This window comes from Embiotoca jacksoni, unplaced genomic scaffold, assembly GCF_022577435.1.
Source record: "Embiotoca jacksoni isolate LCO1_2020_lvr unplaced genomic scaffold, fEmbJac1.0.p SCAF_4, whole genome shotgun sequence".
Lineage (NCBI taxonomy): Eukaryota > Metazoa > Chordata > Actinopteri > Embiotocidae > Embiotoca > Embiotoca jacksoni.
The window spans coordinates 1,777,588-1,805,526 of NW_027185392.1; the positions used below are offsets into that span (position 1 = coordinate 1,777,588).

The following is a 27,939-nucleotide window of genomic DNA, read 5'->3' on the forward strand; positions in this document are numbered from 1 at the left end:
AGTGCTGGTTTAGTGAAGGAACGGAAAGGTGAGTGTGTCTGATGCATCCATTAAGAAAACAGCTGTTGGACAGAAGTTCTGCTTCAAACATCAATGCTTTCACACAAACACTAAATTCAGAATAATTGAAGTGGAGTTTGGTTGGTTCAGGATTTATGCTGACAGTGTAGTCGACTCATCAGGAGGCGTTTAAATCTATCAGAGCCTTCAGCAGGTGAACAAATCAGACCACAGACGTCTGTTGGAGTGACGTAGAGTCTCCCTTCATCCTCTTTCCTACAGACAGACGTGTGTCGAGACACCACAAAATATTTCACAACCACCGGCACTGCGTACACTGGAGTGTGACTTCCACTTGTGCCTCCTCATGACAGGAAACTGAAGGCTGACAGTGCAAATGAAGTTAATTTAGAAGCACACAGATAGTGATGACCAACGGGGGACAAAGCTACAAAACAGGAAAACAGTTTTTGCACTCAAGGTTTATCCATTTATATTTAAAGCTTTGATACATAGTGAAGACTACACAGAAGTTAAATATAAATGAATAAATAATCAAATGAATATATTATATTTGCATATATGCATGAGATTCGGGATGATTCAGGATTTGTAGGAAGCTCAAACGTGCGTTCAAAGAGGCAGGAGAGATTGGAGTTTGCGCACGCGGAGTTGTGGGTGCTCTTTGGAGCACACGCGCACGCGCTTGGCACGATCTGTAAAAGAAAACTTAAAGTTGACCAAAATAAAATCGCTGAACACGTTCTTGTTTTTTCAAACTAAAGCGCGGGTTTCAAACTGACACAAGCTGACGTCGCCGTAAAAAAACAAAAAAAATAAACTGTAACATTTATTTAACTTCAAATGTATAACTTACAAACAACGTGGTCCGTTTGAGATGGGAAAACCCCCGCTGTTGATGTTTGGGATAATTTTTCCTGCGACTATGAGAGTACTGAGTTTTATTCTGAAAGGTTAGACCGGATGTTATGTATGTGGTCATCGTAGTAGCGTAGTGCGCAGAAACGCAGCTGTTATCAGCGTCACTATCTCGGAGGCAGACGAAGAGCGACGGACGGAGCTCGGGTACCGTTACCGACGGCCAGAGGGGACACTGATACCTTTTTAGCCCGGTTTGGACGCTCAGAGGCGGGGCGCCGCGGGACGGACACCATGGGACATGTTCCAGGCCAGTGCAGGAGCAGCAGCCGTGGACACTACAGCTCGTCGGTTGGCGTCAATCAGGGAATCTAACCGCTGACAAACACAACACGTCGGGCCACTCGTTCTCCATCTCCACCATTTTGGTTGTCAGTGATGGAGCACATCCGGACGCCCAAGGTAAAAGCGGCCGGCGCATGAGCTCCGGTGTCGGGGTTCTGGTCTGTGCAGTGTCCCCTCTCTGCCGCCGGGCTTTAGCTGCTCGGTGCACCCTTCTGCCTCTGCCTCCGTTAAACGGTGGTGTTTAACGATGTGAAGCACTGTCCTCTGTCTCCGGGACAGCCGGAGGGGGGGGGGACCTCTCTAAAGTCGGGACACCATGCTAGCAGCTCGTGTCCCCGCGGTGAAGCCCAGTTCAGCTCCCATCCTGTGTCCGATAATGGACCCAGCCACTGACGACACCATAAACACACTTGGCGCGTGTGGCTGTTGGGATGCTCACGAGCTCGCGGTGCAGCACACGTTCAGTTATTTTCATGTAATTAATGTATGAATTGGAAGATATCAGGCCAAGCGTGACTCAGCATGCACCCCATCCTCCTCAGAGAACCCCGCCATGCTGGAGGATGGAGATGAGTTAACAGGGCACATATGCAATTATTAACAATAAATAAATCAGTTGATTGACTGAAAATTAATCTCCAGATATTTTGATAACTGATGTTAAAAAAATATATTTTTAGATGTGAAGATGTTCCGTTTTTTTAATCCTACATTATAATAAATGACATATTTTGGGGTTGTGACTGTTTTTCAGGACAAAACAACACATTTATAACTGGAAATCTGGCTTTGGAAAAACATATCTAACATTTTAAAGACCAAACAGCAGACTGATTTATCGAAAAAAAATATATATATAATCAGCGGATTAATAAATAATAAAAATAATTGATATTTGTAGTCCCGCATGCATAACAGTAACAAATTCAGATTTTTGGACCCACTTTAATTTACGATGTGTGTGTGTGTGTGTGTGTGTGTGTGTGTGTGTGTGTGTGTGTGTGTGTGTGCGCCTCTGTCAGGTGGAGAATGTGCGTCTCCTGGACCGGTCTTCAGGCCAGAGAAAGGCCAGTGTCGGGACCCTCTACCTTTCCGCCACACACACCATCTTTGTCGAGAACAACCCAGAGACTCGCAGGGAGACCTGGGTAAGATGTGATGAATAGTTTTGACAATATGGAGGCTGCACTTCTTTTTATCCACCATCACGTCACCGCCTGTCGAGAGATCTCAGAAGATTTCCCCCTCTGAACTCTATAATCAGTTAGTGTCCCATGTTTCCTCCAACATGTCTGTGTGCGGCGGAACACGTTTAGAACGGCAGAAACCACAGAAGAAAAAGTTGAAGTCTCCAAGTGCCCACAACAGCCTGTATATCAAAGTGTTCGTAGCTTCCAGGTCTGAAAAATGAGGCCGATGCAGAATTCCCATAAACTGCAATACCACCGAGTGCCACTAGAGGTTGGATCCAAAAAGCCTCCGGCTCCATAGACTCCCATTCAACTTCTCTCATGAAATACAAAGTCAATACATTTCCACGTGTTATCTCGGTGTTGTTAGTGAAAGTCACTCCTTATTAGTTTTCTGGCGGTCCATATGAAAATAATCCCGTCATTAATTAGAAAATAAGCTTCAAAAAGATGTGTTTGGGGGCGTGTCTGTTTGATTGACAGGCCTGTGGTGCAGTCAGATTACGGTTATCGGTGAGAGGGATGTGGTGACGGACAGAATCTGAACTGGATGCTTCATAACGGCCGTTCACAAACCAACGGGTGACGTAACAAGTGTTGCCGGTATTGTGCAAAAATAAAAGAAAGTGGGCGGGGCTCCAGCTGCTGTACATATTGAAGTATTTCCATGTTTCCCGCCTCTACAAACCTGTCTGTGTTCGCCGCCTCCATTCACCCACTTGCACACATTCACCTTTCTTCCCCAAGGACACTTTAGCATGAACCAGGGATCAAACTGCCAACCTTATAATTAGTGAACCACCTGCTCTGCTATCTAAGCCACAGCTGTTTTTTTAAATGAACGATTTGAAACAGTTATTTCCATCCAATATCACTGTTTTAAACTCAGATTTAGTGCTTTTATTCTGAAAACCCAACTATAATTTATATTCTATCAGTTTCTTGCTGATAAACGGGATCTTTTTGATTATTTAAAACATGTCTTTTAAACCCTGCCGGCTGTCTGTGGGGCTCACAGGGTTAAAGTGTCTGTCTCTCTTCCATCCTCTGCTGACTCATATCCCACCGTAAATCTCACCCTGGATGACCTGTTTACATGCAGCTCTACTATTCCTTCACAGAGAATTAGAATATTTTCTTATTTCTAGATAAAGAAAACAGAAAAAAAAAAAAAAAAAAACCTGTTTACCTTTTTGAATGTGCAGCCTCAGGCTCCGTCTGCAGTGAGAGGAGACTCTGATTCAGTGAACACACACTCGAAGGCATGTTGTGACAGAGATACAATCGTTCTGACAGGGACACGCGTCGGATTAACTCCAGAACGATCGAAGTAGATTCACCGAGCACGACGTTTCAGAGGTGAAGGAAACAGAGATATGAGGAGATTATTTTCATCTTTTATCTTTTCGATTGTTGAGGAAAAAGCTCGTTAAGGAACACAGCAACATCGAAAATCTTCCACGTGACGTAATGGCTGTTTAAAGGCAGTCAGACACAAAATAATCACATTGTCACTCCTGCAGGTCCTCCTCTTCTGTGTCATTTCTCAAATTTTGTAATACATATCTATTTATCAGGGTTTATTCTCATAATCTGAGCCACAGATTTCCTCTTCAGCATCACTTATACAAACCAGACCTCCCAGTCTGATTCTCACTACAGAGCAGTTCCTCCATAAATCATCCATAACCTGATTTATATCATATTTGATCCCTAAAAACATGTAGAATTATTATTATTTTTTTATATATAGCTTTTGACAGTATTTTCTGACTTTTGGAGTGATAAAAACAGATATCGCCTTTGTAAAAACCTTTTGATTTCAATATGACACGAAAGGAAAGAAGAATTTTAAATCCTGGCTTCATCCAATGTGTAGATTTCTGTCCTGGAAATGTATTCAAATTGGCGCATAGCTAATTAGATTCCGTCTCATTTGCATATTTCAAAATACATTTCACAGACCTTGCAAAAAAAAAAAAAAAAATTGTTTTATTATAAGTAAAGAACTGGAGAGGGTTCACGGTGATAAGTGCTGGTGAAAATCTTTGGCACCGGAGTCGTCATGACGACACGGCCACGTGGAGTATCTCTGAATGAAAACCTCCTCGGCCCGTTGAAAACCTTTCAACCTCGTCGCTGTGTGAGGCTCTGCCCTCTCCGGTCTCCTGCAGGAGGAGGATGAGGAGTCAGCCCCGCCCCTCTTGACCCGACTGGATCATAAAGGAGGAGTCAGGTTTCCCACGGTGCTGCCTGGATTAACAGGAACAAAGAAGACAGAATTAGCTCGTGTGCAAAAAGAAAGCTCACACAACCCTTTACTTCTTCTTCTTCTTCTTCTTCTTATTCACCACACAGCTTTTACTTCCTGTTAGAAAAGCCCGGAGCTTCCCCATAAACTGATGTCAACATTCCTTCCTGAATATTTTAGATCACAAGACACATCACACGGTCGAAGTTGTTGTTTTTAGAGCTGATTGATACAACTGACCCCCGCAGTTACAGTAAAAAATAAACTAAAAATTAACTTGAGTTAAACTGCAATAACAGAAAAATCCTCGTCACCCTTCATCGGTGTTACCTGATCTGAACTAAATCAGATTTATTTCTCAGATCACATCTTCGGGGCAGACTGTCTGCACTGTTATTTACAAGTGAGAAGATCAGATTCGGTGTCCAGACCAGCAGTGACCTCGCCTGTTGGTTTGTGAACGTTATGACCCATAGACTTCCTGTTTGATTCATTTTAAAATTCTGATGCTAACTTTTAGAGCCTCCAAACACAGCTGTATATCTCTGACCTCCTCCTTTTGGGCTCTTTGATCCACAGTGAGTAACAGGACAGGCGTGTGTGTGTGTGTTCCAGGTGTTGCACAGCATGGTGAGCAGTGTGGAGAGGCCGCCCACCACCCCCACAGGAAGTCAGCTGATCTTGCGCTGTAAGGACTTCCGGGTCTTCCAGATTCTCGTCCCTCAGGAGAGAGACTGTATGGACGTCCACACCTCATTGGTCAGGTTGTCACGACCAGGTGTGTTGTTGTTGTTGTTGTTGTTGTGTGTGTGTGTGTGTGTGTGTGTGTGTGTGTGTGTGTGTGTAAATGTGTGCTGGATGTCAGCAGCAGGTGTTACAGTCAGGGATTGTAAATAATACTTTTTCCTGTTCCTCCTCCTTCTTCTCCTTGTTTACCTTCTTTTCGTCCTCTTCCTCCTCCTCCTCCTCCTCCTCCTCCTCCACCCTCAGAGAAGTACAGCGAGCTGTACTGCCTGTCCTTTAATCCCAATGTGAACAAAGAGGAGCGAGAGGAGTCGTGGAACTTCATCGACCTGCTGGCCGACTACAAGAGGATGGGAGTCCCCAACAACCTGTGGGTGTCGACGGCTGCCAACAGCGAATACAGGGTCGGGTTTTTTTCGGGATATGTGTTATTGTATTTTTGTTACCAGCTCCCTGATGAAGAGTAATCTTTGCTGACTTCTTGTGATAATAGTCCTTCTGCTGCACATCCCAGAAATATTTGCCTTGTAATGTGTTTTTCTTTCTGTGTTGAACTTAGAGAACCATAACGGGGCTCAAAGTGATAAAAAAAAAAAAAGTGTCTAAAAGTGACGTAGTTTTACAGATCAGACAGTCTGTGACTGTAATATAAAACACAAAGGCTCCATCTACTGTCACAATAAGAGATTTAAATGTTTTTTAAATCATCTTCATTCAACACTAAAACAAAGTTCAGTAATTCAACACATTCCTCATTCCCATGATAAGAACACATTTCCCACAAACTCCGTCACTTCCTGTTGTTGCGGTTAGCTAGCAGCAGTTTGTTTTGATGGTGAGAGGAGAGGGGGCGGAGCCTCGCTGGTTGGAAATGAACACTTAGTTTTGGTAATAAAGTCTGTTTTATTTTGAAAGGCGACTTTATAATGTAATACTTTACACAGTGATTCTGTTCAAAATGTTTTTTTAATGTAAAAATAAGAGTAATAGGACATATAATCACGTTTGTTTGTTTGTTTGTTTGTGTGTGTATGTCCTCCTGCAGGTGTGTGACACTTACCCCGCAGATCTGTTTGTCCCAAAGTCGGCCACTCCTCCAATCATCGTGGGCAGCTCCAGGTTCAGGAGCCGAGGACGGTTTCCTGCCCTGTCCTACTTCCACCAGGACACACTGGTACATGTCCTACACACACACACACACACACACACACACACACACACACACACACACACACACACACACACACACACACACACACAGGCCGACAATGGTACCGATGTGTTTTGTCACCCTGCAGGCAGCGGTGTGTCGGTGCAGTCAGCCGCTGTCGGGCTTCAGCGGCCGCTGTCAGGAGGATGAGATGATGCTGCAGGCGCTGATGAAGTCCAACCCGGGGAGCGACTACATCTACGTGGTGGACACCAGGCCTAAGGTAATACACACACACACACAGACCTATATCGAGGTAGAGCCACAGTGAAGAATACTGATATACAACAAGCTGCTCTGTGTGTGTGTGTGTGTGTGTGTGTGTGTGTGTGTCTCTAGCTGAACGCCATGGCCAACCGAGCAGCAGGTAAAGGCTACGAGAACGAGGACCACTACACCAACATAAAGCTGCAGTTCATCGGCATCGAAAATATCCATGTGATGAGGAGCAGCCAGCAGAAAATCATTGACGGTGAGTTTAACAAAGTGTGTGTGTGTGTGTGTGTGTGTGTGTGTGTGTGTGTGTGTGTGTGTGTGCGTGCGTGCGTGTGCGTGTAGCAAATTACAGTAAGACGCAGTGTGAGACGAATCATGCAACCAGCTGAGTGACGAGGAGAAAATATTGACACTACGCTGCTATCAGTAAACACACTGACTTCCTCTGACTGCGTCTTTTCCTATTTTCCTCTCTGTGTGTGTGTGTGTGTGTGTGTGTGTGTGTGTGTGTGTGTGTAATCCTCCTCTCTCTCTTCCCCACAGTGGGCGAGATGCGAACTCCATCCATGACCGACTTCCTGTGGGGGCTCGAGAACTCTGGTTGGCTCAAACACATTAAAGCTGTACTGGATGCTGGAGTCTTCATAGCCAGGGTGTGTACTGTCATACACACACACACACACACACACACACACACACACGGGTTGACCATAATTTCAGAGTGTGTCCCTGTTTTGAACGCAGCACAGTGATGCACACGAAGCAACAACCTTCATGAGGAAGTTCAACACGTTTTTGTGTCCACTGGTACGACAACACCGTTGGACCTGAAAATGGAGCAGAGAAACATCAGATTTTGGGTAAACATTTTTAGGAACTGAAATTCTTCACCATGCCCGCTTACAGCCGAGTGTTCCTGAGCCCATGCAGTAATTTCCTCTTCAGAATTATGGCCGTTTTTAACTTGAAGTACCCATGAAGTAATTTTCCACCAAAAAAACAATATTGGATGTCTATGATGTTCAGGCCCTCAGGCGGCACTGCTTTTACAAATAGCCATGATTCTGTGGTGGAAATCACTGCAAGGGCTCAGGTACACTTTGGCTGTAAGCGGGCGTCTTGAAGATTTTTTTGTTCCACAAAATCAGGTCCACTGTGAAATCACAAATGTTCTCGTACCAGTGGACACAAAAACGTGTTGAACTCAGGTGCTGATGTTGATCAAGAGACGACACTTGGAATACTTCCTCATGAAGGTTGTTGCTTCCTCCGGCTGCGTGTGCATCACTGTGCTGCGTTCAGGGACACCCTCTGAACTTATTGATCCACCCTCGTATGCCTTGAATTAGTTTACTGAAACAGTTTATTACAACATGGATTAACTAATTAACTGCCTCCCTCCTCCTCTTCCTCCTCCTCCTCCTCTTCCTCCAGGCGGTGGCTGATGAAGGTGTCAGCGTGTTGGTTCACTGCTCAGACGGCTGGGACAGGACGGCTCAGGCCTGCTCTGTAGCCAGTGTACTGCTGGACCCGTACTACAGGACCATGAAAGGACTCATGGTAACAGGCACACAGTGTGGACACACTTCTTATTCTTCCTCTCTAGACAGTTCTTAGATCCTTACCTCCTCTTCCTCCTCCTCTCATCCAGGTGCTGATAGAGAGAGACTGGGTTTCCTTTGGGCACAAGTTCTCCCACAGGTCAGTGCAGACAAATCATTTTTATTTCTCAGACAGGAGCACCTGCTGCTCTACACATCTTCTGACAACAACTCTAAATCTCTTTAACACTCCAACAGATGTTTCAGCTCTTGGATAAAAATAAATATTGAGTGTCTCTTGGTTAGTTTGGTCGCTGTATTAATGATGCTGCAAAAACCAAAAAGAAAACCGGGTTGTGGTGAGTTCATATGAGGAGACGTGTTCGGAGCAGAGAAACACAGATGCTTAAAAGACAGAGAAGAATTAGTACAAGGTCAGTGTATTTGGGTCAATACAAAAATCCCTTCCTATGTTTTTCCATAATTGAGAGCTCCTTAAATTAGATTACATTTGGTTAGATTTATCTCCAACATGTAATCAGTGAAATGAAAGTATAGTCTCTGGTTGTCTGATACCACCGTAACATCGTTATTTATTCATTTTTCAAAGAATATTCTCTGGTCATCGTCAATCAAAGTGTTATCAAAGTGTTATCCAAAGGAAACTGGACTGAAGTTGTTTCAGCTCTCATCTGAAAGGCTATTTTGGTTCCCACCACAGACTGGATATAAAAGTGTTCATAGCTTCCGGCTCTGAAAAATGAGGCCGATGCAGAAGTGCCTTGGAGTGTAATACCACCGAGTGCCACTAGAGGTCAGCTCCAAAAAGCCTCCGGCGCCAAAGACTCCCGTTCAACTTCTCTCTTGAAATTATCAGCCAATAAATGTATTTTTTTTTTACCGAGTTATCTCGGTGTTGTTATACAATACAAAGTCACAGAGAGAAAAGATTAGGTCGTTGGAAAGATCAACATTTTCCTCAGACGTAAGCTATTATATAAGTTATGAACTTAATGAACTAGTTAAGACTAAAATTACAATTTATTAGCTGAACATCCAACCAAACATGAACTTCCACGACCTCTGACATTTCTGTAAATGTCAGCAAACACGTCACAACTCGAGAACTCGAGGCTTATTGAAAATGTAGAGTTCGGACATTGTGAATACCACAAGAGGGCGCCGTTCACATGGACGGTACACGGTACCACACGGTAAAAACGTAGCATCAGTCGTTGCCGATCATTTTCCAGTGTCAGGCCCGAATATGAACATCGGGAACGACAAACAGGCCTTGTAGTGTGACATCATTAAAGAACAGTGATGCGGCGTCTGGGACCAAAAGTCCAGCATGTCAGATTGACAGCTTCTTGACCCGACGACACAGGAAGCCAACATGAACCATGATTGGTCCAGGTCGTACCCCAAAAAAGACACAGCGAGAATTCATGTCACTTTGATCTGATTTGAGGAGTTTGTGCCAGGACGGGCAGTAAAGATCGAGCTCTGTCCATGCAGGTACGCTCACCTGGACGGGGATCCTAAAGAGGTGTCGCCCGTCATCGATCAGTTCCTGGAGTGTGTGTGGCAGCTGTCCGAGCAGTTCCCGTGTGCCTTCGAGTTCAACGAGCGCTTCCTCATCGCCGTACACACCCACGTCTACTCCTGTCAGTACGGGACCTTCCTGGGAAACTGTCAGAAGGAGCGCAGGGACATGAGGTGGACACACACACACCTGAATACACTCCTGGACACACACATACACTTGAATACACACCTAAACACGTACACACCTGGACACACACACACACCTGGACACACGCCTTGAAACACATACACCTGAATAAACACATCTGAACACACACACACACACACCTGGACAGACTTTTGATCCGCTCCCGTTTGCCCTGTTCAAGGGTCCAGGTTCTGTTAGAACTCAGAAGATCCAGAACAGTGTGATTGTCAATCGGTCTGTTTGCTGTGTTGGTCGCAGGCTCCGTGAGCGGAGCCATTCGGTTTGGCCTCAGCTGTGGAAGGACCGAGCCGAGTACGCCAACCCTCTGTACAAGGCCGAGCTGAGCCAGACCCAGGGAGTCCTGAGACCCAACACCACCCCCTACTGCTTCAAGTGAGTCACTGCAGCAAACACACACACTGACACGCACTCTTGTACTCCATCCACAGACCATATAAAAGTGTCTGTAGGTTCTGGGTCTGAAAAATGCGGTCAATGCAGAAGTGCCTGAAGCTGCAATACCACCGAGTGCCAGTAGAGGTTGGCTCCGTAGACTCCCATTCAACTTCTCTCATGAAATACAAAGTCAATAAATTTCCACGTGTTATCTCGGTGTTGTTAGTTAAAGTCACTCCTTCTTACTAGTTTTCTGGCGGTCCATCTAAAAATAATTCTGTCATTAATTAGAAAATAAGCTTCAAAAAGATGTGTTTGGGGGCGTGTCTGTTTGATTGACAGGCCTGTGTTGCAGTCAGGTTACAACTATCGGTGGGCAGAACGTAGTATCGTCAGGTTTCCAATCAGATCAGTCAGATCCACCGCTCGCTCCTCCCCCAGCCCGTCCAAATATGGTCACTTCCTGCTCCAAACCACTCCGAACTAGCAAGATGGTGACGGACAGAATCTGAACTGGAGGCTTCATAACGTTCACAAACCAACGGGCGACATCACTGCTGGTTTCCACTGGGTGCCGACTTAATTATTCAAGTCAAGATCAATCTGAATCTGAAAATCGATCATTTTAAGCCCCACTCTCTTTGAAATGTTTCCTTTCAGTCAGACAAATATGTAAAATGCTTAATGTCCAGAAAACCTTAAAAAATATTTCAACCTTGATATCCTCCAGAATGTGGAAAGGTCTCTACAACCACGTGGAGAAGTCGACGCCCCCTCGCCAGTCACCTGCCGACTTCCTGTCTGCCGTGAGGGAGGAGTCCCAGCAGCTGGAGGAGGAGCTGACCAATCACCAGGAGGTAGCGCCAGGAGGAACCGCCCACCACCACCACCCGGGCTCCAGACAAGGCATACAACACACAGAGACACCGCCTGATCCGACACACCACGACCTCCAACCTCAGCATCCATCGCTGTTTCAACATCACAAAAACCTCTTTGGCCAAATACAACTCTGAAATCTCTTTTTTTAAATTTGAGATCAGATCCAGACATAGATGTTCAATATTATTTAGCTTTTTAAGATTACTATCTGCAGCATGTCAACATGAACAGACCAGAACACAAAATCCATTTAAAAGGGGCAAGCTGAATCAACCCTTACATCCCCCACTTCTTATTCAAAGTCTATCAATCAATAACTCACCAAACAAACAATATTTAACTTTTTTAGCGGAAAAAAAAACATTTCAGAGCTGCAACAATTATTTGCAATTTGCTAATCCGTTTTTTTATTTACAGAAAATGTGCAATTAGTCTGATAATGTATTAATAGTCCTTTTTAATTGAAAACTTTTAAACTTCTGTGTTTGCAGCTTCTCTAATGAGAATATTTTCTGGTTCCTTTCGTCCTCCATGATCATAAAGTGATTTATTTAGGACAAAAAAACGCTGCTCAACAGTTCTCACCATTTTCTGACCAAACAGACGATCAATCCATCGATAAAATAAACAGCAGATTAATCGACAATAAAATTGTCAGCTGCAGCCATGTTTCAGACACAAATGATTGATTTCCTCTTTAAATCAAAAAAACAAATAGTCCCTCAGTCGCTGCTAATGTGGCTGGTATTACCACAACTGAGAATTTATTGAACTCCGCATGATAAAATAATAATCCAGAGATGATGATGTGATGTAATCCCAGTGAGAAGTGAAGTTAAACTCTGACTCACGGGAGTTAAACCGCGCGGCTCATTAAAGTGTGCGTCTCTTGCAGAGGATTGCGGCCCTGAGCGGTCGGCCAATCACGTGGGAGAAGATCCAGGTCCCGAGGAGGAGCACTAGCCGCCTGCAGCCGAGACACAGCGGGCCGGACCCGCCCACCACTTACACCGACCCAATCACCAGCCCCGCACCGGACGACGGTCACGCGCTCTCCTCCCAACCGGCCAATCAGAAGGCTCCGCCCACGGACCCCGCTCTCACCCTGCCGTTAGGGCCGCACACCCAGCTCAAGAGTCACGACCCTGACGACCTCTCCACCTGCAGCGACCTGGAGTCGGGCGTGGCCGACCTCAGCAGCCGCTCGTCCAGCGGCGGAGACGACGGCAAGGACCCGGACATCGAATGAGGCCGACTGGAAGAATAAAAGGGAACCCCGCCATCCTTGTAGTTTTTATTCTGACACGAGGAGCAGACCGGACAGCTAACCTGAAGGACCGGTGGATTTTAACTTTTCTTTACGACTCAACGACTCTTAATTTGTCTTCGTCCTAAAGGGAATCACGGTGGATGAGGGACAGACCTCAACGGCTTTTATCTGCTTGTCTTTTTGAAATAATGTTGTTGTTTTTTTGTTGTTTTTTATGTAAAGTTTTTTTGTTGCACAGGACCAAACAGGCTGCTGATTTCAGGCGTACTCAGTTGCTGTTGTTTGAACTATAACTACTGTGAGATGGACAAACGTGACAGGAAGTCAGCCGGGAACGAAACGACTCAGAGAGACGATCAAACACGCCAACGAGACGAACACGTGTCTATTTATCACATTATTAACAGTTCAGAGGGTGTTCCTGTTAAACAGTGATGCACACGGAGCAGGAGGATCAACGACCTTCATGAGGAAGTATTTCAAGTGTCGTTTCTCGATCAACATCAGCACCTGAGTTCCACACGGTTTTGTGTCCGCTGGTACGTGAACATTTGTGACCGTTGGACCTGAAACCGGAGCGGAGAAATATCAGATTTTGGGGTCAAATTTATGGGGAACAGAAATTCTTAAAAACAACGACGGGACAGGTGAAACAATCATACAAAGGATAGGAAGTGAAACAAAGACGGACACAAGAGGCGCGGGCCATTTCAAAATCAAACAACCAATCAATCTTCTAAGCCTCAGGCGGAACTGATTTAAAAACAGCCCTGATTCAGTGGTGGAAATTACTGCATGGGCTCAGGAACGCTCGGCTATAAGCGAGCATGTTGAGGATTTTCATTTTACCCAAAATCTGATGTTTCTCTGCTAGTTTCAGGTCCAACGGTGAAATCACAAACGTTTACGTACCAGCGGTCACAAAAACGTGTTGAACTCAGGTGCTGATGTTGATCAAGGAACGACACTTGGAATACTTCCTCGTGAGGGTCGCTGCTTCCTCCTGCTCCGTGTGCATCACTGTGCTGCGTTCAGGAACACTCTCTGAACTCACGGATCCACCCTCGTACTTCCAGTCTTCCTTCATCTTCAGTTTAAGATAAAAAAAATACATTATGATTCTGGTCATCAAGGTTTTCCCAACCTGCTGTCAGTTCCTTTAGATGTAACAGAGGTCACTAGTTCAGCTCCAGTAATAATAGAAGTAGAAGCTGATTTAGAGTCACGTACATATTATTTCTCTGGGATATTAACTTATCAGTTTGTATTCGGAGGCATTTCAGATGCAGATCAACCTGAAGCTGCTAGTGTGAACACTGGGAGGTCAACGAGCCTAAAACCTTCCTCCTGCTTTACATCTCGAGTCTTACACGCTCCACAAAACAGCTAAAAATGTAAAAAATAAAAATGGGCACTTAAAAAAAAAAATACAAACTTGTTTTCTCGGCTGCGAACGAGGGAACATGAAAGGAGTCAAAATGTGAACAAAAATCATGTTTACAACGAAGGCTAGAAGCAAGTCTTTTTGTTTATTTATGTTCTATGTACTGTTTTTTTGTATTATTATTATTATTATGTGGAGACCTGACTTAAAGCCCTTGATTTCAGGTCCTGTGAACTCTTTACATTCCCTCTGAGGAGCAGGAACCAGAGATCCGTCGGTTCGGCTTTTTCCTGCAGGATCGGGTGGGAGTGTTTTAACTGTGGTGTGTGTGTGAGAGAGAGAGAGCTCGCCCTTACATCGTCGTGTTAAACCTCCGGCGGCTCCGTCTCCTCCTCGACCGAAGAAAGAAGTCGATCAAAATATTTCTTTCCGTCACGCAGCTTCAGTTTTTAACGGATGTAAACATTAAACCCCCGTTTCCTCTGTAGGTTAAAAAAAAAAAAAAAAAAAAAAAAAAGGTTGTGCAGCGGTTTTAAAACCTGACTGAACCTGAAGAGCTCTCTGGATCTCTGCTTTTTAACTCGTGCACTGTAGCCAGTGGTGTGTCTGTACAGTCAGTGTGTGTGTGTGTGTGTGTGTGTGTGTGTGTGTGTGTGTGCGCGCGCGCGTGTTCCTGTATCCATCGATGTAAAGGGTGTACCAATAAATGCACTGGTTTAAAAAGGGAAAGAACGTGTTCTCTGCCGTTTTATTGTTCGATCACGGAGTCGGACACCGATCAATAAACAGTTCGACAAAATCTGGTGAAATTTGTTTCGTGAGTTTTAATGGGAACATTTCCATGAATTTCAAAGTAAGAGCCACTGAAAACATCACAACATCTGTATATACATGACTCCTGTGTTTGTGTAGTTTTGTAAAGTTGGAATAAGGCCTAACTGCCACATCAGTTTACAGATGATTATAAAGCATGTTTAGCTTTTTGCTGATCGATGATGGAATTAATGTTTTTATCTACCAAGAAGTAAAATTAAAAAAAAAAAAATCAGTACAGAAACCTCAAAAGATAAAAGTCCCAATTACAAACTTCATCCACTGGAGAGCGCCGACGGGTTTATTTTCCAAGTAATGTAAAGAGTTTTTCCATATTTGCACGATTCTCTACAAAACTGCAACCATCGGGATCTATGAAATAAAACATGTGGACTTAAAATAAAAGTGTGTGAAAGCAACATCTGCATTTTAGATTCTGGAAAGTATTCTCCGGGACAGATTTGAACTCTGTTCGACATGTCTCAATATGTCGAGGAGCTTCAAGAAAAGAAAGGTTGTCAGTTTACGCGAAAGCCTTCGACAGATGTTACCTTTCTTCAGTCTTATCGTTTTAAGACATGAAGCTCGGTCAGTTCAGAACATCTAAAATAAAAAACCTCTCCGAGGAGGAGGAAGACCAGCAGTTCTTCTGCAGTCGTTCGTATGAACAATAAAAACCTTCAGAAAACCTGTGATGGGAGTTAAAAAAAAAAAAAAGCAGCCGAAGCTACAACAGCTGCTGATACGTCGAGTCATCAGTTCAAATTTGAGCCTGATTCATAGATAAAGCGTTTACGAAGTGGAGTTTTAAACTTCACTTTCAGCTGTTTAAACTCACCGACGACCAGATGATAGAACTGGTATTAACATTAGTGCATTTATCCTAACATAGCGGCTAACATTAGCTTCTTTAGGCTAATGTCACGGCTAATGTTAGCTTATGTAGTAGCTAACACTATTTTGTTTAGATCACAGACTGGAGATAAAAAAAAGGTTTAGGCTAATTTAGCGGCTAACGTTGGCTTATTCAGGCTAATGTTGCGGCTAACATTATCTTGTTTAGGCTAATGTAGCTGCTAACATTATCTTGTTTAGGCTAATGTAGCTGCTAACATTATCTTGTTTAGGCTAATGTAGCGGCTAACATTATCTTGTTTAGGCTAATGTAGCTGCTAACATTATCTTGTTTAGGCTAATGTAGCAGCTAATGTTAGCTTATTCAGGTTAATGTAGCAGCTAATGTTAGCTTATTCAGGCTAATGTAGTGGCTCACATGATTAAATTTGATGATTAAGTAGCGGGTGACATTATTTTGTTTAGACTGATGTAGTTGATTACATTATTTTACCATTGTTTTATTTAGGCTAATGTAAGAGCTCACATTCACTTTTTTAGACTCCAAACTGTAGATAAAAAGGTTCAGGTTAATGTAGGCCAACATTACCTTGCTTAATGCTAACGTAGCGGCTAACATTATCTTGTTTAGGCTAATGTAGCTGCTAACATTATCTTGTTTAGGCTAATATAGCAGCTAACATTATCTTGTTTAGGCTAATATAGCAGCTAACATTATCTTGTTTAGGCTAACGTAGCAGCTAACATTATCTTGTTTAGGCTAACGTAGCAGCTAACATTATCTTGTTTAGGCTAATGTAGCGGCTAACATGATCTCTTTCAGGCTGATGTCGCTCAATGTTATAGTTATATGTTTAATGTAATAGTCATGAAGATGGTTGGAGAGAATGACGAATGTCATCAAAGCAGAAGGAGTTGAAGGATGAAGAATCTAAAGGAAGATTAGATTAGCATTAGGAAGAATCTAAAAACGTCCTCACTACAGGAATCGATTTGTGATCTGCGTCCCTGCTTAAACATTTTTTTTTTAATATTTTGAGTACTTGAAGAATATTAAAGCAGAAGGTGAATTTAAAACAATTTTTTTGTTTGCTACATAAATCCATCTGTGTTATTTCATTGTTTTTGATCTCTTTAATTACAGTCTGTGGTTTGAGGCGTAACGGAAGACAAACGCCTCGACATGAAACCAAAGGTAGAAGACGTGATTACGAAACACTTTTAATTTATCCTTCATACCTCATGATTCATTTGTTTCTGTGCCACTTTGAACTTCCCCGTCTGAACGCTGCCGTTTTAAGTGACCTTTCCTTCTCGCTCCCGCCCGCAGCAGCCGACTGCTGGTCTTCCCCCCGAAGCTTCCACTTTAACTGCGGAGCGTCGCCGAGGAGTTGAAAGATCCCTCCGTCGGGCTACGAGTCGCTGACGCAGATCATCATTTATATCAGACCTCTCGCAGCAGCCTCGCAGAAGACGGCCTCGTTCAGTCCTCGGCTACTCACGAGAAGAAGAGCTGCCGACAGAGCTGCTGCGTCTCCTCCGGACAGGAAACCTCGTGGCCGACGGTTCGAGGGTCGCTGTAGATCTCGTAGTCGTTTCCTCCCTGACGCGAGCAAACACAAGACGCACGAGGTGAGCTGACAAAAAAAAAACCTGCTGCATGCTGGGAACTGGAGGTACGTGCGGTCTGTAAATATCATTCAAACAAGCTGAAACACGGCGCCGTTTGTTGTTCACTGTTAGGAGATGTATTTGTTAGATTTGAATGTGACGTGAATAATGATTTTTTTTTTGATTTTTTTTTGGCATCGTGTTGTTTTCTGAGCCAAAAAGCAGCTCAGGAATAAAGATGGATAGAAGAACGAGGCTTTGTCAGAAAAAACTAAACAGCCCAGATATGGTCACCCCGATGGCTCCTGACAAATGTTGGGATAATATTTAATATTGTTGTTATGGTGCAGAAACGCATTGGAAAAGGAAAAAGGGAGGGAATTGTTTGCATATTGTCAAAATGCCACACATTGCCACAAAAAAAAAAAATGCAAAGACAGGCAGAGAAGGATGATTTCCTACATAAAAAGATTTGCCGCGCGTCATTTTTGTTGCCGACAGTCCGTCCTAAAGATCTGATCAGATGTGCAGCCTGAAAAAAACAACAAGAGGAGGACGAAGCTCAGCGTGTTTCACTGTTTTCACTCCGACCTGCTCCGGAGGCGCGACGCCTCGTCCGGGGTTCGACCACCCACTGTGAGCGCTCTAACAGCAGCACAGCAGGAAACTCTCAGACCTCAAAAGAGTCATGAACAGATGAACAGCAGGCCGGCAGGACACACACACACACACACACACACACACACACACACGCACACACACACACACACACACACACACACACACACACACTCACACATTCACACATTCACACACACACTCACACTCACACATAAAACCAACATTTACTACATCAGCCGCAGTTCCGACCGAGACCACAGAGCTCAAAAAGAAAAAACACGAGAACGGCATCGTGGTTTCAGCTCTAAAAATCTCATCTTTGTTTTGGATGCTTTTTTTTCTCTCTCACATTAAACCAGCCGTGTTCAAAAAACGCTCGGATGAATCGGGGAAACACCTCGAAAGGAAGTTTTTGGGGTTTTTTTCCCAACGGAGCCTCGTCAGCGTGATTTTAGGTCCTCCGTCGTCTATTGATGTTCTTCCTTTGTGAGAACTCGCACGTGGCCGTCGGCCTCATTGTGCCGCCCCGCGGTAGTTTGCATACTCACGGGTTTGGTCTTGTCTCCGAAGAAGTGAATGGTGGAGTAGTTGTCCTTCTCAATGATCCCCAGACAGTACCTCTTATCCCAGCCGTCAGGGAACACGTCAAAGCTGATCTGCCCTCCTGCGGGGACACAACCGGGTTGCAGGAACTGAATTTACATCACACTGAGGACAGATCTCTCACACGGCTCCTGATCACAGTTTGTCTTATGGATCAGCCGGCGAGAGCTGCACGTTGTTCCTGAACGCGGCCGACTTACCGATTGAGAACGACAATCCTCTCCCTTTGAATTCCTCCCTCAACACAGACACAAACTTCTCTCTGAATTTCTCTTTCTGGAAGAAACAAAGAGGGAAAAACTGTCAGACGCAGCCGTTTTCTGTCACACTCACTCGACGATGCAGCGATTATCTTGAAAATCATGTTTATATGATGTTCCCGTTTTAAAAATGGTGAAAAGAGAAGAGAATAAAGTAAAATAACTTAAAACTTGACTGTAAATTATACATATAAAAAAAAATATATATTAAAAGAAAAAATTACCAACAGCAAATTTTTTTAAATTATGAACTTAAGAATGTTATGAAGTTATGAGTAGCTAAATGAACCATTTTAGATTTCATAAAATCTCTTTTTCAATGACGATGCAGAATCAATCCAAAATTTCCAACAGCTTTCAAACTTTTCTGTTCAAGTCTTAAAAAACAAAAGTTAGTTTCTCCGTTGAAAAAATATCAGGGCTGTTTAGAAGATTTTAATAAACGCGTTAATTATCACACATCTAGCAGACACAGAGGAACAGATTTCCTCAGCTGAGAGCAGAGAGAATGACGCTAAACCGAAAAAGAGCTGAAAGGTGCTAAAGTGCTCTGGCGAGTGCAAAGCTAGCCTGGCCCATAGAAACACAGCATATGATATGAAATTATTGACGAGTGCAGCAGTAAGTGACGTGTTTCAGTGTGTGTGTGTGTGTGTGTGCTACCTGATCGAGCTCGTAAAACTCTTTCCTTTCCTCTTGCGAGCAGCTGCGTCCGATCGGGGAGACGTTCAACATCCCGTTACGAAATTCAATGAACGTGCCTCTGAGACAAAAAAAAAACAACAACAACACACAGGACAATTTAGTGCTAAACCAGATCAATATGATCAATACCAACAGCCGATACTCAACACAAGGTTTACGGCTTCCTTGTCCGAGAACCACAGAACCGTCGACCCAAACGACAGCTCGCAGTGAGCAGGAGATCTGGACTCTGTACCTCTTCTTGGGCAGCTTGATCTTGGCCATGTAGTTGAGGCAGAAGTTGATGAAATCTTGCAGCAGCTCTTCTCCCATGTGGGCCTGGATGGACTGCAAACAGGAAGCGGACACGGTAAACATCACGTGGGGCGACGTCGTCGCGTGTCGGGTGCGTGTTTCCGACGCAGCACGCCAACCTTACCTGGATGGACAGCAGCTCTCCGTTCTTATAGGCCACTAGACCGTTCTCAGCAAACAAGTAGTCTACTTTATGGATCACTGCGCACATAAAGCAGGAGAAAGAAAAAAACACCTGATAAGACATATTACAGGTGCGATTGGTCTACAACGGAGGAACAGGTGTAGGTGTGTGTGTGTGTGTGTGTGTCAGACACTCACCATCACTCCCCAGCTGCTCCTTGATCTTGATGAGGTCCGACCCTCCCACGACTCCGACTCGAACCCGAGTCTTCAGCTTTTCAAGGAACTCCGACATGTCTGGAGTCACACACTGAAAACGCACACAACCGTAAAAAATGTGTACTTACTACTTTATAGAAACCCTCACAAGCAGAACCTGCATTTTTTTAAATTTATTTATCTGAGAACTCATTATTAACAGCTCAATAAAAGTGTAAATAATCAGAACTGTCTCCAGCTTCCTCTCAAACACAGCTCACTTTGCTTTTTTTTTTTGTTTCCTCTCTTTTAAAAGGGCTCCTAAAGTCAAATGTTTACACAATTGGGGGGGGGGGGTGGCAAAAACTAAAATGCACACTTGTGCATTTATTTTCTTTCATGTTATGGTTCTGTGGTGAACTTTCATACTTTCTGAAATCGTTTTACTGCCTCACACGCAGATGTGACCAGATTTACGGACATTTGCTTTCGTTAGCAAAATGCTAGCGGAACCGAACGGAAACACGGTTAGCATAGGCGTCGTTTGACCCAGTTGCGTTACTGTTGACCGCGAAAGGTGGGCTGTCAAACGCACAAGGCGACTATTGAGCACAAATGACCTGCAGCTTCACGGAATTTAAAGTTAAATGGAAAGTTTTAACAGCCGACTTTCAAAAACTACGCAAGTGTTACAGATATCGCGTTCCGTCAGGGACTTCCTGTTGTCGCTACGAGCTGGCAAACAATAGTTTCCTGGGTCTCTGCCGGGTTAGCAAAATCTGCAGCTTAAACTAACTGCACACTATTATCGATCGCTGTCGTATCGTTACTTACCATTTTGGGCAGTAACACTTCAGGGCTGGCTAAAGTATGGACTTTTATATAAAGTCTGCGGGGCTGACGTCATAAGGCGGAACAAACATCATTTAGTTTCTGCGGAGGACATTATCGTTCGGAGGAACTACAAGAACAACGTGGAAGCGGATGTTGCACTGACAGAAAGCACCGTCATGTGTCCGTGAATGAAGTCAAGCGTGCCATTAGTTGCACACGCACGCACACACACACACATATGAATTAACTACCTGTCTCGCAGCCGTGAGCGTGCCGTCCACATCAAAGAGGCAGAGCGTGCTCGTGTCCGCAGTAGCTTCACTCATCTCGTCTGCCCTGCTGTCTTGTCTCTCTCTGCTCCTCCCGGTGGACTCAGTCCTCGGTACCGGCGCCTTCCTCTGTGTCTGTCCCCGCAGGACAGTCCAGCTGAAGAACTTGCTCAGAACTACAATCACTGCTTCTTCCGAAAAAAAAAAAACAACGTTTCTTCTTCTTCTTCTTCTTCTTTTTTTTCTTTAGACCGCGGAGGGGGTCGAGCTGCACTGCGCCCCCTGCTGGACCGGAGTGTGAAGTCAAAATGAGACGTAAAACTAGGAATTGTTTGGGGGTTACTGACCCAAAAGAGAAAATAATCCCAATGCAGTCACCCCCACCCCCACCCCACCCCCGCGCCCCCTCCACCAAGGGGTCAGAGATTGCTCTCTTATCAATTCACCCATTTCTTAATTTGACTAAAACTATAAAAATTCTCTTGGGTCCGGTTCAGTTTTGGTGTGAGCAAGACCACAGACTGTCAAGACATTGACTATTAACATTAACTATTAATTCGAGTAAATTTGCAACAAACCATTTATCCCCCAACAGAAGGCAAATTGTTGAGCTGAAGGTTTTCTTTGACATGTATGTCCCATCACCTCCCCCCGTCCACCCCCCACAGTCTGAATTCTATACATTCATGACCTACTGACAATTATTCTGAGTCCTGACCAGCAGCTCAGCCAAAATCACCCTCCATTCACTCCAACTGCTTACCCTAATTTACATTTAGTGTAAATCTCATGTAAAATAAAACATCTGATTCTGTTTCACTGACCGACCACAGCGGCACAGTCAATACAGATTAGTGGGTATTCTTTGATTCACTAATTGTTTATTATACTAGCATTTACTATTTATATGGTTTATAATTTGTCCTACAGTCCTCATTATAGAAAGTTTAAATGCTTGTGTCATGGGGCTCCCTGGAGAGGGCCAAAGAGCTAAACTGTTTCTTCAAAAGGTTTAGTTCACCTCCCTCCCCACACACACACAACACCTCCCATGCACCTCTGCTGCCTTCCCCCCTCTGTCCCCCCTGGTGAGCTGCATGGACACAGAGCCCTCAACTTCAAAGGGCTCTTCCACCATTGATGCTGATGGTACACCATCAGCAGGAGCAATTTAGGGTTCAGTGTCTTGCTCAAGGACACTTAGACATGTGGACAGGAGGAGCTGGGGATCAAACCACCAACCTTCTGATGAGTGTGCAACCCACTCTATCGTATGAGCTACAGCCTCCCTAAGTTCTGGGAGAGGAGGTGGACATGGTGGAGGAGTACAAGTACCTGGGTGTCTCCATCGACAGGGGATGAGTCGACTCTTTTTCTTGAGGAAACTTCGATCCTTCAATGTGTGCAGCAAGATGTTGGAGATGTTCTACCAGTCTGTTGTGGCCAGTGCATTGTACTTCACTGTGGTCTGCTGGTGGAGGGGGGGGGGGGTGTCTGTTGACACCGTTGGTTGTCTGTTTTCTTGTTTGTTTAAATTTTTGCACTACTGTTTAGTTAGTTTTAATTTAATTTAATTATTCTATTTTATTTTATTGTATATACTGTGCATTTTTATATTTAATATTTTTTACTGTTGTTTTATTGCTTTCCTGTACCTATAATGCTGCTGTAGCAAAACAATTTCCCCTTGTGGGATTAATAAAGTAACTATCTATCTATCTACAGTCCTCATTATAGAAAGTTAAAATTTTTGTGTCAAAACCACATTGTATAATATCCAATGTAGCTGTTTTCACATTGATGTTTGCACTTTTTTCTCACACCATTAGTTGTTTCATGTGTGTTCAGGGATTTGGGTCTGGGTCTGGGTGATGCAGTCAGTTAACACTTTTGCATTTGTCAAAACGAGCACAGGCAGCTGTTAATTGTGCACCATGTTCTTGCAGCCAGTCGCCACTATTTCCTCCAAAACCTCTCCTATTTTTAAAAGCTTCTGACTATCAGGAGTTATCTGTAATTGAAAAAAAAAAAAAGTTGGTGTTAATATTTAATGTGCTTCCTGTTTGTGGTATCCGTTGTTTAACACCCATCATTGAAAATGTACCAGCTTGTATGTGCATGTATGAGGAACCACTAGTGATCAGAACAAATCAGTCCAGTCGTACAATTTATTATTGCCATTTAAAAAAAAAAATACAAAATTAAGCTTCTGTTTAAACCACATATAGCCTATTGCCCCTGTTTCTGCTTGATTTAAAATAAAAAATAAAAATGATAAACAGGATATACTCATACACTTTGAAGAACTTTCCAAACAATGTTTACTTTTTTCCAATTGTACTTTTTCATGTCTATGAAATAAAACCATCACAAACTACTCATTTGTTTCGTATAGCATCTATTATTGCAACAAAAAAAAAAAATGTTAAAAAAAAAAAAAAAAAAAATCTTACTAATTGTTTTGATTTTGGTATATTATGAAATATAATGACTTTATTGAATTGATAAATCACAGGCTAATAGAGCAGCCATTCCTTTTTGTGTTTTTAGTATTTAATCAGTGCAGTAATATACTGTATGTATATTCAGACAGGTATCATTATTTTTTCTGTTTTTAAACACGAGTAGGTACAAATGGCCTTTAAAGTTGTATTTTGAAAGGGAACTCAAAAGCCGGAAGTCTTCTTTTCATTTTCATGTCAGATTAGCAGTCGTTCGAGCCCGTTAAAAATCAAAAGAGCAGTTAAAAGAGTGTTATTACTGAACAAGGGCAGTTCGAGATGTGTCACTGCGGAGCGGGTTGTTGAACGAAACGACATAAAAGCGACTCTTTCGCTGCTCTTGAGTCTCATCTTGAAAACAAACGGTTAAAAACGGAGCCGAACCTGCGACAGACGAAGAAAGATATTTCTGACTGCCCAGCAAACAAAGGGGGTTTCGCGCCGTACGTTTAAACCCCCCGCGCAGCCAATCAGCGGACGGGAGACGCAAACAGACGTGATGGTTTGACCTCAAATAATCCCACCAATCGCAGGCGCGGATCTGCCTCGTTCTCCTACGTTTAAATGTAAATGCGTAATTCTGACCAATCCGCTGACGGCGGGGGAGGAGTTTTGGAACTAGTTCTAGTCAAGATAGTTGGGCCTCGCACACAGTGACAAAACAGTTGCGCGTTCTTCCTCATTCACTCGTTTACAACACGTCTTGGAGAGAACAGGTGAGACTTTACTGGGTTTAAAAAGGGGGTGACGTTATTTTTCTGTAGAAAGTCAGGATTGTTTATTTTTTTTATTTTTTTTTTGGTAGTATGCTTCCGTGTGTACGACGGCCGTTCTTTTGTTTGTGCCGCATTATCGACTAAAACTCCCCTCGCGAACTAACTATACGGCTTCTAGTCGATTGTACCATAGTGTAAATCGCAAACTGTCTTTGTGAAGATATCCGTTGGTTTGTGGCTGTATTTCGGTTGTAACGGTGAAGTTTCGTGTCTCTTTTGGCACCAGGCGGTGTCCTCTATCTGTGTGCTCAAGTTAGTGCGCAACACGCTGGTCAAACGCCATTTGGCTCGGTAGCTTAGCCTGCTACACGACGGCAGCGTCCATGTTTTTTTTTTTTTTTTTTTTTTTTTTTAGTTTGGATGAAGCCACCGTCTGGTTTAGACTCTCCCCGTGTTGGTTTTTTACCGCAGTTCAACGCAGATTAATGCCAACAGCCGTGTGAAAGCGAAGTGACTTGTCTAAGGTTGCTTTGTTGGCCAAGTTTTTGGCGCAGTTGGGGGTTTAGGCGGGAAGATCCAAAATGGAGTCTCGTCTTTTTGTCCCAGAGAGGCAGAAATCCGATTAGAGCCTTAAAACACCCCGGGGCGTCTGTTCGCCCTATTTGCGCCTCGGCAGTACTTCAATATTCGACAAATAATGTTGGAATATCTGCTCGGCTCGACGTTCATGTTATTAATATTTTTTACACTGTATTAAGTTATCGTGTTTGTGCCGTTAAAGTGGCACTAAATATATTCCGTCTGTTTCACGTGACGTGTTTCTGCCTTCTATTTTTTTTTTTTTTTTTTTCTCTTCCTTTTTTTTTTTTTTTTTTTTTAGAATAATCGCAACCATGACGAAGGATCCAAATAAGCCGAGAGGAAAAACCTCATCCTATGCCTACTTTGTCGCGACCTGCCGTGAGGAACACAAGAAGAAACACCCAGGGACCAGCGTGGGCTTTGCAGAGTTCTCCAAGAAGTGCTCTGAGCGATGGAGGGTAAGGAGGCCTCTGAAAATCACAGATCACATGACTCTGAAATTCATCTGCAGTTGGCACATTCAGGATTGGGCATTAAAATGTATTACCAACGTTTCGCAGAACCATTAATACGGCATTTAGATTTGACTTTATTAATCCCAGAGTGGGGAAATGTGGTCATCGCAGCAGCAAAAAAAACAAAAAAGTGCACACAATATGAAAATATGTATAAGAAATAAGATGCATTTATTTTTATTATTATTATTATTATTATACAAAATTATTATTTTAGAATAAATACACATGCACAAAAATAAATATATTTATTTATAATACATTTTTAGCCAGTTTCCTGAACTAAGTGATTTTTCTTTTTTCTTTTGCAGACCATGTCAGCCAGGGAGAAAGTGAAGTTTGAGGACATGGCCAAGACCGACAAGGTTCGCTACGACAGAGAGATGAAGACGTACATCCCTCCTAAAGGTGCCAGGAAGACCAAGAAGAAGAAGGACCCCAACGCCCCCAAAAGGCCGCCGTAAGTCTAAAAACGTGCTCGGAAATCATTTATTTTTATGGCGCTTTTATGTCGCTAACCCATCCCCCTCTTTTCTCTCCAGCTCTGCCTTCTTCGTGTTCTGCTCAGACCACCGTCCCAGGATCAAGGAGGAGAACCCCGGCATCTCCATCGGCGACATCGCCAAGAAGCTGGGCGAGCTGTGGTCCACACAGGGCGCCAAAGACAAGGCGCCATACGAGGCTAAGGCTGGGAAGCTGAAGGAAAAATATGAGAAGGTATGTTGCTTGATGTATTTGTATAATTAAAATTTAAAATTTATAAAAAAAAAAAAAAAAAAGCTCAGTTGTACTAAGACGTGTTTCTCCTCCTCCAGGAAGTCGCTGCCTACAAAGCCAAATGTGGTACAGGGAAGGGTGAATCCGGGAAGAAGGGTGGCCCCGGCCGGCCCACCGCCAAGAAGGCAGCGCCAGCTGACGACGACGATGATGATGACGACGATGAAGAGGATGAGGAGGAGGATGATGATGATGATGATGAGGATGATGACTAAGTGGTTGCTGTGTTAAAGGATGTGAAGTTTGCGATGCATTGTTCAGCTTAACTCCTGTTTGTTTTTGTTCTGTTGTGTGGATGATTCCATCAGTATAGCCTGCTGTCCCTGTTGGTCTGCCTCTGTAGGACCAGACCTCTGTTCCTTTCTCCAATTCAGGGATTTAGTTTTTATTGTCACTTAGTCCCCAGCCCTCGTTTTTATGTTTTTTTTTTTTTTTTTTTTAATTTGAAAGCTTTTTTTTTTTTTTTTTTTTTTTTTTTTTTCTGCTGAACTCTGGTTTATTACATCTTAGATCCTCGTCGCTATTTAAACGGGCAGACAAACATTTCCTGTGATGAAACGAAGGACTGAAACTCCTGTGTAGGCAGTGAACAGCAGCAAGCTGGTTTTCCTTTTATAAAACATTAAAAAAAAATATTGTTTCTGGAAGCACTGCTTATGTTTTCCGTTCTAGTGGTGCGGTTTCTTCACTGTCATTTTACTACCAGGATTTATCTGTAGTTTGATTAAAAATGTTTGCAGCCATTTTTAATGTGGAACTTTGAAAAACTTGTAGAATGGATTTTCTTTTTGTAATAAAATTTTGTATATTGATTAGAACTGTGTGGACAGTTGGATATGTGAAGCATTAAACGGTCTGTCTGTGAGGAGTTAAATATTTGTAAGGTGAATCTGTTTGCTGGGTTGTAAAGCTGTAATCACTCATTAATACTAGTACAGCTCCACATTTACACAACGGCATCACTGCAGTTAGCCTTGAAAACTGATTCAGGAATATCTGGGAAACTTTCCAGGCATGGGGAGTCAGAATTTGAACATGCAATTTTGCTTGCGTGATTACATTTTAGTTGCCTTTTACGAAAATATATTTCCCATGTATTTTTTTTTTTTTCTTAATCTCATTATTTCACGTGCTTCTAGTATTTTCCCATCATTTCGTCAATATGGGGCAGCTCTTCAGTAAAGACGTGCCTTTTTTTTCTTGCCTGCTAAATGTAAAGATCTTCAATAAAATACAAAATAAAGACTTCAAAGACGGTCATGAAAATAGAAACAAAAGGGGAATGTAAAGTTTGGAGATCTATCAAATATGGGTGCCCTTCGTAACCACGGCGACGATAAGCACACTGGCCTTCTTATTGTTCCAATTAAAAAAAGAACAAATTTTGCACAAAGGGGGGGTTGATGCATTTTATACTGAAAACACCTGAGAGTTTATAGATCGCTGTTTGTTTTCAGATCAGCGCAACAACAGAATGTATTTATGTTCATTCAAAGTCGCAGACTTTGGCCCTCGCAAAGTCGGTCAGGACTCTTTTTCAAAAAAACATTTTGAAAGAGTCCCAACGCTTTAGATTCACGGTGTCTGTGTTCAGAGGTCCGTTATCTTCGGTGTCCAGG

At 43.3% G+C, this 27,939-nt stretch overlaps 3 protein-coding genes across 4 annotated transcripts; 2 read left to right on the forward strand and 1 right to left on the reverse strand.

The window, feature by feature from the left end:
- Positions 1–1,035: 1,035 nt before the first annotated feature.
- LOC138209683 (phosphatidylinositol-3-phosphate phosphatase MTMR7-like) lies at positions 1,036–14,775 on the forward strand. 2 transcript variants are annotated; one of them, XM_069168436.1, is made up of 14 exons: positions 1,036–1,341; positions 2,247–2,372; positions 5,281–5,443; positions 5,656–5,813; positions 6,455–6,583; positions 6,708–6,842; positions 6,959–7,091; positions 7,379–7,488; positions 8,270–8,395; positions 8,487–8,536; positions 9,895–10,095; positions 10,370–10,504; positions 11,238–11,413; positions 12,285–12,446. In XM_069168436.1, the coding sequence occupies exons 1-14, from the start codon at positions 1,318–1,320 to the stop codon at positions 12,350–12,352; spliced, it is 1,734 nt and encodes a 577-aa protein (XP_069024537.1). In that variant the 5' UTR covers positions 1,036–1,317; the 3' UTR covers positions 12,353–12,446. The 2 variants fall into 2 exon arrangements, with proteins under 2 accessions (XP_069024537.1, XP_069024536.1); XM_069168435.1 differs by having other exon boundaries at positions 1,037–1,341; positions 11,238–11,364; positions 12,285–14,775.
- Positions 14,776–14,847: 72 nt separating this feature from the next.
- Positions 14,848–21,433, reverse strand: pmm2 (phosphomannomutase 2). The gene is made up of 8 exons (XM_069168437.1): positions 21,212–21,433; positions 20,127–20,238; positions 19,930–20,006; positions 19,747–19,838; positions 19,470–19,569; positions 18,747–18,822; positions 18,492–18,607; positions 14,848–17,314 (listed from the first exon to the last, which is right to left on the reverse strand). The coding sequence occupies exons 1-8, from the start codon at positions 21,284–21,286 to the stop codon at positions 17,210–17,212; spliced, it is 753 nt and encodes a 250-aa protein (XP_069024538.1). The 5' UTR covers positions 21,287–21,433; the 3' UTR covers positions 14,848–17,209.
- A 2,924-nt stretch (positions 21,434–24,357) lies between these two features.
- LOC138209178 (high mobility group protein B2-like) lies at positions 24,358–27,132 on the forward strand. The gene is made up of 5 exons (XM_069167574.1): positions 24,358–24,446; positions 25,327–25,486; positions 25,855–26,003; positions 26,086–26,260; positions 26,359–27,132. Exons 2-5 carry the CDS (start codon positions 25,340–25,342, stop codon positions 26,533–26,535), a joined length of 648 nt encoding a protein of 215 aa, XP_069023675.1. The 5' UTR covers positions 24,358–24,446; positions 25,327–25,339; the 3' UTR covers positions 26,536–27,132.
- Positions 27,133–27,939: the final 807 nt, after the last annotated feature.

What these genes read in the sequence shown, in the direction of transcription:
- pmm2 (XM_069168437.1), bottom strand. Translation starts at nt 21,286, where the DNA reads ATGAGTGAAGCTACTGCGGACACGAGCACGCTCTGCCTCTTTGATGTG. An exon ending in GAGAGCTGCTGTCCATCCAG is followed by an intron (nt 19,839 to 19,929) that starts GTAAGGTTGGCG and finishes TCCTGTTTGCAG; the next exon opens with TCCATCCAGGCCCACATGGG. An exon ending in AGTTTTACGAGCTCGATCAG is followed by an intron (nt 18,823 to 19,469) that starts GTAGCACACACA and finishes TGTTTCTTCCAG; the next exon opens with AAAGAGAAATTCAGAGAGAA.
- LOC138209178 (XM_069167574.1), top strand. Translation starts at nt 25,340, where the DNA reads ATGACGAAGGATCCAAATAAGCCGAGAGGAAAAACCTCATCCTATGCC. An exon ending in AACGCCCCCAAAAGGCCGCC is followed by an intron (nt 26,004 to 26,085) that starts GTAAGTCTAAAA and finishes TTTTCTCTCCAG; the next exon opens with CTCTGCCTTCTTCGTGTTCT. An exon ending in TGAAGGAAAAATATGAGAAG is followed by an intron (nt 26,261 to 26,358) that starts GTATGTTGCTTG and finishes CTCCTCCTCCAG; the next exon opens with GAAGTCGCTGCCTACAAAGC.
- LOC138209683 (XM_069168435.1), top strand. Translation starts at nt 1,318, where the DNA reads ATGGAGCACATCCGGACGCCCAAG. An exon ending in TGGTGGACACCAGGCCTAAG is followed by an intron (nt 6,843 to 6,958) that starts GTAATACACACA and finishes GTGTGTCTCTAG; the next exon opens with CTGAACGCCATGGCCAACCG. An exon ending in AAGGAGCGCAGGGACATGAG is followed by an intron (nt 10,096 to 10,369) that starts GTGGACACACAC and finishes TGTTGGTCGCAG; the next exon opens with GCTCCGTGAGCGGAGCCATT.